Below are 10,620 nucleotides of genomic sequence, written 5' to 3' on the forward strand. Positions count from 1 at the left end.
ATTGAAACGCCTTCACTTCTCGCTCACAGTGTTGGAGGACGCTGCAAGCTTTAGGTGCTAGAATCTCGTAGTTTGTCCCCCCCACACACAAAAGGAGTCAAACCCTCTGCCGAGCGTAGGCCGGGCAAGAGCTCCAGTGCTAAGGTAAAAACATGAACTTGAATTGCTGTTGTGACACTAAAGTGCAAGTCAGTCATGTTTTGTGTTCGGGTTGTTTTCAATGATGCCATGCTGGTGATTTGAGCTGTCTTGATTGGTTGTCATGGTTGCAATGCTTTAGAAAGTTGGATGAGGACAGGAACTGTACTTTGAACATGTTGTCTTTTATTAGGCTGTGTCATTTCAAATGTCCCACTCAGGCTCTGCGTTTTTACAACTTTCATGATGGTGTTGGGGAGGAAATGGGGGATGTTTGGGGGGTATTAAGCAGGAGGAAGCATGCATTTGAGGTAAAGACCATTCATGTGCTGTTTGAATCTGTTCAATTAATAAAGGTGTAACAAATGTGCCCCCGACAGACTCGTCCCAACTTTTATTTCACATGGACATGAATGCACAGACAGGTGCATGAAAAACATTTAAACACCGAAGCTGACAGTGAAGGTGAGTGCACAGTCAATGCATTTAGATGTTTTCACCTGTGCATTCAGTGACTTAGTCATGTTCTCCTGCACTGGGAACACGCATTCCTTTGAAGCAACTTGCAAATCAGTAGTAACACAAATGCACTTGGAATAGTTGTAGGGATGTATAGCACATCCATCTTTATACAGTGGAATTCTGCCCACAATAATACACACATGTCTAAAAAAATACCCTATGTGTTTGAAGTATAGTAAAATATTAAATGTGATCAAATGGCTTGGATTTCCTTCAATCTGTATTCCTATCTAAAGCTTTTTAAAAGGACACAAATGACTTCTATAGTCAATAGCTGCAAGCAAGGGTATACTTAACATTTGAACACTTACAGGACAAGTGACATTATTGCTCTTGATATCTTTTGCAAAGAAAGCTGTACAGATGATCGCACATAGAGCCTCATTGTCATGATAGACATACCATGCATCTTCAAGCCTTCAGCACTACATCACTGAACACGAGCCTTCATGAGGGGGCAGTGCATCAGCTGCAGGGGGGCATTGCAACTGCTGGTGGGTGGCAGGGAGTCTGCACCCAGGTAGGCCAGCATCAGTTCAGAGCGTCTATGCAGCAGATGCAACATATCCTCTGCCAGACTGTCCACTGACGAGTAGCGCACCTTGTCCAGGTCGAATATATCCTTGAGGAAGTGCAGTACCTGGTCCTGAGGAGGGAAATGGAAGTTCAGCCTTAACAAAATATTGGTTAGTGGAGTGTGGCATCTTTTGAACCGGACCTTGAAAAAGCAGCAGAAGTCATGCAGGGGGCTCTTTGGACCCAGAAAGCCCCACGCCAGGACAGGACTGATCTGCTCGCATAGCGTGTAGAAGCGGGCAATGAAGCCATCTGCAACCTGCACTCATTAAATGCAAAACGTGTTTCAACCTTTTCACCAGTTGATGAAGCCGAATCAAACATGCATCACCTTCATGTGCTGCCTCTTGTGCTTGAGCACAGACCAGCAGCTGGACGCCACGGCCTGTAACACACATCCACCAGGTCACTTTGCACGGGCGGGGGCCTCACTGGCAGATGAGACGTTTCTTGCAATGCCTTACCGTCTCCTTGAAGGAGCTGTTGAGCCAGCGGTTGTTGACAACGTTCTGGATGCAGATGGGTGGGTTCTCCAGGTCTTCAAAGGAATCCATGAGGATGAAGTCCAGGACAATGTCATAGAAGTTCAAGTGTTTTACCTAATGACATCAACACTTGACAAAGGCTGTCTCCCAAAAAAAAAACCCAAGGTGTGCTATACATACCCCACTTGTGGCGAGCTCCACCTCTGTGTTCTTCCAGTGCTCTGTCTGCTCCAAGAAGAACATCATCTCTTCAAACACTTCCTCAAATCTCTTTGGGCTCTGAAATACATAACAGTAGCGTTGAATGCTGGTTTGAGGTCTGGAACTCCATGGAGTGCTAAGAGTATACTTGAGCCAGAGGATTATAAACACATTTGCATTTTTGTACTACTATTTCAAATACTTGACGTTATTGACCCATGGGTGTTGGTTTCCTTTGGTTAACCTTGCACATGTGATTGAAAAAAATTATCTAGGTACACGCAGATTTGTACACAACACCAAATACAATGTTGAATGATTATACACACCGCCTTTGGTGTGTGTATATGAAGAGTGTTACGCAGGGTTATGCCATCTGCTATACACAACGTTTGTGTCAGGAAATATTCCCCCACCGGACCACTCAATTGGGGCAAAATCCACCCCCTCCCACACTGAACATGTCAAAATGGCAACCTCAAACACAGACAAAAGTTGCTCTTCTTACTGTGAGTGAGTGGAAGTTAGCAGGGTTAGTTTAGTTTAGCAGAGCATGCTGGTGTGGCTGTATGAGTGTGTTTACACCGTGCCTGACCTCACACATGCCTGACCCCTTCAGGATGCACTGGTACTAGAATTACTTCATGGACAACTTTTCTGTGTATTTTAGCAAGAATGTGGCCTCATTTTAGGATTTTGCCCTGTATTTGATCAGTAAATTCCCACTAGGAGACCAACTTGTATTGACAAGGAAAACAAGTGTAAGAACAACCATCGATATACTGTAAAGTATCTGCACAAATGAAATATTTAGTCGATACACGGCTAGCTGGACTGTGTTGTCATAATATGTCTTATGTGCTCCATGTATCACAATCAATACCACTTGATTGGACAGTTGTCCGTCTGGTCCAATTCCTACAAATAGGTGCTGATCAACTACAGGGCAGAAACCTAATATGAGGCGACCACGAGCGTGGATTCTCCGCCTTGTGGGCAAGTCCCGCCTACTGAGTTGGAAATGGAGTCTGAAATACTGGGCAAAATCCAGTCTACGATGGTAAAATAAATGTATAAAGGAAAAAAAAATTAATTTTGTGGGCCCTAGTGTTGTCCTGTTAAAGGCCATTTTCAACTTTTAGCCGAGTTCTAGCATGTCAGCTCGTGGGCCAATATGGCTGCTATTGTAGAAATGTAACACTCATTCACATTCAACACTTTCTCATCTTACCTTTTGTGCTTTGACCATGATAGAGGACAGAATCTTCTTGCCAGTGTCGGCCAGGAACAACCTGGTGGTCCTTTCACACAGAATGAGCTGAAGACAACACAGTACTTGAATTCTTCCAACCTTTTTGAGGTGGGTTCCTGCTAATAATCAGTCATTTGGAATGCAAGCAACATGTAGATAACCATGGACCAGCCAGCACCTAATGACTTCCATGTGTGGTGAAGTCATGGATGAATGCTGAAAGGCAGCACAGCGCCACCTATGCTTTTAGGAGGTGCACAACAAGCATGTAAATGACTAAGTGACTTTCTTACCTGACATGCCTGCCGCACGCAGTGCAGCTTGGCCAGGAAGTCGATGTCTCCCAGGCAATCCAGCATCTCCGTCCTAAGGAGTCAAAGTGGTTTGGGTGTCTACACCAGGAATTTTGAATGGGATGAAGATGCTGCGTGTGCGTGTCTTTACCGCAGCACCCTGCAGGAGATCTTGCCCTCCTCTGCCATTTGTAAGGCCTCCTCGTAGAAAGGGCGATGAGTCAGTGTGTAGATGCTACATAGCTCTCTGTGCTCCGACAGCTAGAATGCACAATAGGTCATTTAGAGGAGTCACTTCTAATTCGGGATGTCGGATATTGGCTTTGGGCTGCACGGCGATCGAGTGGTTAGCATGCAGGCTTCACAGTTAGGAGACCGGAGTTCAATTCCACCCTCTGCCATCTCTGTGGAGTTTCCATGTTCTCCCCGTGTGTGCAGGGTACTAAATAAGCTTTGCTTCTTCCTACTCCTTTTGGACATGTGGAACTGTGAACTGATTATGGGATGCACTCAATTGTAATCTGATGCATGTTCAAATGAAATTAAACCATTACCATTACTTGAAAACATTGCGACCAATGTTCAACGATCATTTGTCAACGGGTCGAAGTGCTTGTGTTTGCTACCAAATTTTATGGACTTTTCATATCCATCCATTTTCTGTACCGCTTATCCTCACCAGGGTCGCGGGTATGCTGGAGCCTATCCCAGCTGTCTTCGGTCAAGTGGCGGGGTACACAACCATTTGCCAAATAACCTAGCATGTTTTTGGAATGGGGGAGGAAACGGGTAGAACATGCAAATGCCACACAGAGAATTCAAATTAAACATTTTAAAATTGTAATTCATTCTGACTGGCTGCATGGTGTTCAAGTGTTTAGCACACATGCCTCACAGCTAGAAGACCAGAGTTCAATTCCACCCTTGGCCATCTCTGTGTGGAGTTTGCATGTTCTCCCCGTGCATGCGTGGGTTTTCTCCGGGTACTCCGGTTTCCTCCCACATTCCAAAAACATGCTAGGTTAATTGGCGACTCCAAATTGTCCATAGGTATGAATTTGAGTATGAATGGTTGTTTGTCTATATGTGCCCTGTGATTGGCTGGCCACCAGTCCAGGGTGTATCCCGCCTCTCGCCCAAAAATGGGACAGGTTCCCGCAAACCTAGTGAGGAGCGGCAAAGAAAATGGATGGAAGGAAGATGTTATGGCCCAATAATTATGGGACATGTCTATGAATAAAGATTAATAATTAAAAAATAATTAATTAATTAAATTTTTTTTATAATTAATAATGATTTTACTAATAGTTTGGGGGCTTTTTCCCCAATTCCTGATTTACACACATTTTTTACAAAATCTAATATAAAGCAGGCCTCCCAATGAAGAAACCAAGTCAGTCACCTCACACTAACCTTGGCTAGCGTGAGTATGCGTTGGGATTGGCTCACCTCGGTGGCGGAGACAAAGGAGTCTGTGGAGGCGATGCTGATGCTGTCCCTCAGATACACATCATCCTGCTCATCCCGGGCCAAAATGTCTTGACAGGGACACACAACACATCATGACTTGACTAACTGGCATCATGTGGAATATTCAGTCAAGGTGGTGTGGAAAGAATAGCTCCATTCATGTCCATTCATGTGCCTGAACTCATCAAACCACAGCAGAATCGCGAGGATTATGGGACGTTGGAGTGACTGACCCCGGCTGCCCGTGTTCGATGAAGGCTCCGACATGCCCAACACGCCCTCAAACTCCCCCTGGAGAAGGTAAGCCCTCTGCAGCAGAGACTTCAGCCTGTGGATGAACTCTGCACTGATGACGTCCTGAACACCAACAGGAAGAGGTTGCATTCGGTGAGCAGAGTTGCCTTCATTTTACACTTGTATGAATGTTAAATTGTGACAGTAACTGCACATTTAATAAACTTGTGACCCTAGAATTTCTATTTCTATTCATTCTTATGTAAAAAATTTATCCAAAATCCAAACAAATTAGTGGAGGTCTACTATCTACTCCTATGATCAATTACTGACAAATGGAGATGCAGAAGCACATACATCCATGTTCTGCTCGGCGATGGCGTCCTCTGCTCCCATCTTGACGGATACACAACTCAGGTCGTCCTCGCCCTGCTTGCTACGGAACGTCAAGGCCTCCTCCCAGCGTCGCAAAGCCTCCTCGAATAAGTCCATACCTGCAACAACACAAACAGTACGTCGTCGGACCAAATAAGCGTGACTGAACATCTACAAGTCTTTACCCATGAGGTACAGGTTTTCAGGTGTGGTGACCACGCTGCAGAGGTCAGCATCGCTCAGTCGGTCCCAACAGCTGGGTTCCAAAGCACAGGTGTCACTGCTGGACGAGTCCACGCTTTGCACCTAAAATTAAAAAAACAACCCAAAAGCAGTTGCACAACATTTCTTTTTGCACAAATTTGCTCATGAGTCTGTGTGATTGTGTCGTACCGAAGACAGGCTCAGCACAGACCCACAACATTCTCTGTGGGCCCCAGTAGAGAAGCCGGACTTGGACTTGAGGGACTGCGTGATCTGCTGACTGGTGTTATCTGGTGAAGGAGTATGAAAACAGCACCTTTGTGAGTGGGCCAACAGTTCAATACCATGCTATAGTCCAGTACTGTACACATATAATGTACATAGATATGCAATGCAAACAATGAAGGTAAGATAATTCCATAATGAATACGTTGAAGCAGCATAAGCAGCCTGCCCGGCCGACAGTTCCAGCCTCACCATCCTCCACGGCGGCAGCAGCGGATGAGGAGAAGAACTGGAGGGCGGCTTGCTCCCATGGCGATGCCGCGGTCTTCTTTCGGCCCCGCCTCCTCTGGAAGTGGCGGGCCAGAAAGAGCAGTGAAATGGCACCGAAGGCGGTGGCGGCAACCAGTTTCTTGGTTCCCGGGCTCACCTGGCAGACGGAATCAACACACAATTGTCATGACCCCGCCTTGGGTTAGAACCAAAATTTATTTTTTAGAACCATATTTTTTGACATCATTTTGATTTTCAAGCCATAAACTGTATTTTCCTCATGAATATACATACAGAAACAAAAAACTTCCTGGACGCGGTCTATCGTCAACAGAGCCCGTAGTGTTGTGACGTTCATGCGTGGTTCTGATTATGGGTCAGAAAAAGCCCATTCACCTGGCTATATCGCCTTAACTCAAACAGCCTCCACCATACTCGGTGCCAAGAGACATTCATGTGATAGACATGGGGTGATGCCGTTCACTGGACTAACAAAACTGGCCTTTTTTGGGCCTTTATATAGGCCTCCAAAAGCCATCCTCAAATTTTGCAGACACCCACTGGGTATTGCGCAATGTGTGTTTGGTCCACTATTCCAGAGACGAACCCATGCGCAATGAACTCATCATTATCTCAACTACCCTAGCTCGTAATCAACGTAATTGGCACCCCTGATCTAAAAGCACTCACAGGGGGCTCTGTCTTGATTGTGACATTGAAAAACTAAAATCAAGCAACATAGTAAAGTTCAATTGTATTTCTCAACGTAATTGTTTTGCTTTTCGTTTTATTCACCCACAAAAATTACACACCTGCAGCCGCGCCACGGAACCGCACACGGACAGCGGCAGGTGAATCATCCGCAGGGCGGCGGCCTTGGCCGACAGCTGGGAATAAGCGAGGCTGTTGTGCGTCATTGCGGAGCTCTATCCATAATGCTGCTTGTCCTGGTGGGCGGTCACTGGGCCAGAGCTGCGAAGGACAAGACACTTACATGAATACATACAGCATATGGAAATAACAATTATTCAGATTCTCATTCAAAAATTCATTGTGTCATGTCATCATTGTGTCATGTCACATTTCAGCTATTAGATGGTACTCAAGTGTAGTGTACCTGTAAAAAAAAAGACACTACCAATGTATGAGCTCTAACCATTTAGGCAAATATGTTAAATTTGCCTAAATATACATGTTTTTTTTACGAATAGGGAGGTATTAAACCAGAGGTAGGGAACCTATGGCTCGGGAGCCAGGTAGGGCTCTTTTGATGACTGTATCTGGCTCTCAAGCATTTCTTACCACAATAAAAATGTATTTTTGCTAACATTTTAAAGTAAACATCACAGAAATGACTGTTAAAAATATTAAAAATCAACAACTTTTTGATGCATTTTAATTCGTCCATCTATTTTCTACTGCAATACGGCCAACCATATCCATCTTTCCTGATATTTTCCAGGTCAAACACCAAAACTCGATTATTACTGATGAGTAATGCGGTAGTCTACCTCGGTCATTGAGATGTCAACATGTAAATATAAACTTTCCTCCTTTAGTCAAATAGTCACCTAGCTAAAGCTGCAGAACCAAGCCTTCTGGCAAAGATGGCCAAAAGAATGAAATATACTGAGTATGGTGCTAAATTATGCAGCAGCAGAAGTTGTATTAATGGCAGCAAGTATTTGATTTATTATTAGACACTGCGCTGCTCACGAAAGTGTGCTGGCCACACCCCATTGGCGTGGGGTAGTGTGCCTGGTCTACGTAATTAGAGCCCATTATATCTAAAACTGTTGGTCTTACATAAAAATGCACACATTTTATTGCATTCAATGTTTAAAAAATTTATATGGCTCTCACAGATACACATTTTAAAATATCTGGCCTTCATGGCTCTCTTAGCCAAAAAGGTTCCTGACCCCTGTATTAAACCATAACATGATTTATTAATATATTTTTACTATGATTTTTTTTACTATGGAGTGGTGATAGAGTGAAACCATGAAATTAAAAAGCAGAAACACCTTCCTGTCAACAAAGAAAAAAAATCAAAATAAGGGTGACCCTGTTTATGCAACAGGTAAGCCCTAATTACCCACCAGGCAATATCCAATTAAGTTTGCTCCACAGTCTCGTAAAGTTTTTCCTAGTGGCGGACTAAAACCGGGTTTAATCCTGATTTACACATGTGGTACTCTTTTTAGTTACCAATAATAGCTAGAACACAAACCATAGCTGCCTGCAAAAGAAACATTAAAAAACTGCATTGTCAACTCATGCTACTTGCATTATGTTACATGTTACTAGCATTGTGTTTTGGAGAAATAATCCTGACAAAAATGAAGAAGACTATAAAAGTGGTAAATTATTAGACGTGGTGAGGCTGAGCGGCTAACGGTTAGCAATGCTAGCAGTAGTTGACAATATCATAGCATCGGCTTATGTCATGAATCGATGCAGCCATCGTCAAAAAGACAAACAATCATCGATGTAAATACCAAGAAGCGGTCCTTAAATATGACTACCTGTACACTTCACTACTCCTCCGCATCATAGACAGCCAGCAGTCCGCCGGGTCCACCGGCTGACCTCTACAGGAGTCGACGCGAAGGACCTGCTGATTAGCCACCTAGCTGTGCTTTCAAAATAAAAGCATGTCTCCACTAACACACAGTATGTGGAGTTAACACGTACCCAAGGGGTGAAATGAGGTATTGCAGCTCAAAATGAAGGTCATGCGTTCCCACTGAAGTTACATAAGAGAGTTAGAATGGGGGTAAAATTCCAGTACTGGAATCAAATTAACCCTGTGAAGTCACTGCACTGAATATACACGTCATAAAACTGTCATAGATGTGGACAGTGGCGGAGCTAAGTGGGCGGTCTGAGAAGACTACCCCACTGATGCAGGTGAGACATCCCAAGTAAAATACTTACATTTTCCATCTGTAACCCAAGTGGAAACTAGTAATATAATTTACTTATATATTTTATATATTTTTGATTATAATACCATTTCATATAATTATAAAGGCATGTATATAAATTGTGTATATAAAGTATAAATAAAATTATTGAATAAACTAACACTAGTTGGTCAGCGTCATGTGATTCCGTGTACCCAATCAGGGGTTCACATCTCGATCACATGACGCCCAAGAACCAATCCATAGATAACAGAAAGACGCTGAACAAACACACATGGGGAAACACTTGCTGCACAGGTAGGCTTGCAACGTTATTTCGGCGCATTAATGTTTTAACACTGCTGCATTAAGTACATTGTAGGCACCCGCTACCACTGCCTATGAGCATTTCATGTATATATCGAACGGAACTGGTAAGTGTTGCTAATATTGGCTTAGCTTAGCTTAGTTTATCTTAGCTTAGTTTATTCAAGTGTATGGGCTGGTTAACATGAACAGCAAATGTGCAAACGACACCACCTTCTGGCCTTGGATAAAATTACAGGCGGCTGGATCTTCATGTGTGATTCATTGAATGCTGATCTGTTTTGGCTCTTGGAAATGATTATGTACTACAAAAGATTGTATAACCAAATGATTAATCCAAAAAGTGTGAGATAAAAGAAACAGTATATATAAATTCTGAATGTTTTCTTGTCCATAAATGGAATGATGAAATCATGTGATTATGGCTAGCTTCATCATGGGCTCAGTGAAAGTGCTTGTGTGACTCGGACAGAACATGGGAGATTTAATTGATTTTTATTCCAAAAATATTTTTTTCTTAACAATTTTGGATTGGGGGCGGCACGGCGGTCTAGTGGTTAGCGCGCAGACCTCACAGCTAGGAGACCAGGGTTCAATTCCACCCTCGGCCATCTCTGTGTGGAGTTTGCATGTTCTCCCCGTGCATGCGTGGGTTTTCTCCGGGTACCCCGGTTTCCTCCCACATTCCAAAAACATGCTAGGTTAATTGGCCACTCCAGATTGTCCATAGGTATGAATGTGAGTGTGAATGGTTGTTTGTCTATATGTGCCCTGTGATTGGCTGGCGACCAGTCCAGGGTGTACCCCGCCTCTCGCCCGAAGACAGCTGGGATAGGCTCCAGCACCCCCTGCGACCCTCGTGAGGAAAAGCGGTAGAAAATGAATGAATGGATTTTGGATTGGGGCTGCACGGCGGCCGAGTGGTTAGCGCTTTCTGAAGAAATATCAAACATCAAACTATCGTGAGATCTAGATGCCCTGTCGTTTGAATAGTTATTTGAAGTTTTTGTTTACTTGGGAAAGGTTGAGAAAGACCGACTGGTTGGCCAAAAAGGTCCAGTGAGAATCCAGCCTCAAGGTGTAGCATGGAACGCCAGTAGATGGTGGTGTAGCTCCATGAGGGCTACAGAAGAAATGGT

At 43.9% G+C, this 10,620-nt stretch overlaps 1 protein-coding gene and 1 long non-coding RNA gene across 3 annotated transcripts in view; one reads left to right on the forward strand and one right to left on the reverse strand.

Moving 5' to 3' along the window:
• Positions 1-302: 302 nt before the first annotated feature.
• Positions 303-8,933, reverse strand: miga1 (mitoguardin 1). The gene is made up of 16 exons (XM_058061442.2): positions 8,774-8,933; positions 7,058-7,217; positions 6,228-6,402; positions 5,940-6,040; positions 5,732-5,852; positions 5,529-5,665; positions 5,171-5,294; positions 4,917-5,005; positions 3,619-3,728; positions 3,468-3,540; positions 3,154-3,240; positions 1,902-2,000; positions 1,701-1,835; positions 1,568-1,621; positions 1,379-1,495; positions 303-1,306 (listed from the first exon to the last, which is right to left on the reverse strand). The coding sequence occupies exons 2-16, from the start codon at positions 7,160-7,162 to the stop codon at positions 1,091-1,093; spliced, it is 1,743 nt and encodes a 580-aa protein (XP_057917425.2). The 5' UTR covers positions 7,163-7,217; positions 8,774-8,933; the 3' UTR covers positions 303-1,090.
• Positions 8,934-9,430: 497 nt separating this feature from the next.
• The window catches only part of LOC131109529 (uncharacterized), an 11,648-nt gene continuing 10,458 nt past the window's right edge, over positions 9,431-10,620 (forward strand). Inside the window, exon 1 of one of the 2 annotated variants that reach the window (XR_013625732.1) lies at positions 9,431-9,472. This is a non-coding gene — a long non-coding RNA (uncharacterized LOC131109529). The remainder of the gene's footprint in view (positions 9,473-10,620) is intronic. The other variant, XR_009120752.2, reaches the window with a different exon arrangement.

This window comes from Doryrhamphus excisus, linkage group LG2 (assembly GCF_037039965.1).
Source record: "Doryrhamphus excisus strain RoL-2023G ecotype Guam linkage group LG2, RoL_Dexc_Guam_v1.1, whole genome shotgun sequence".
Classification (NCBI taxonomy): Eukaryota; Metazoa; Chordata; class Actinopteri; order Syngnathiformes; family Syngnathidae; genus Doryrhamphus; species Doryrhamphus excisus.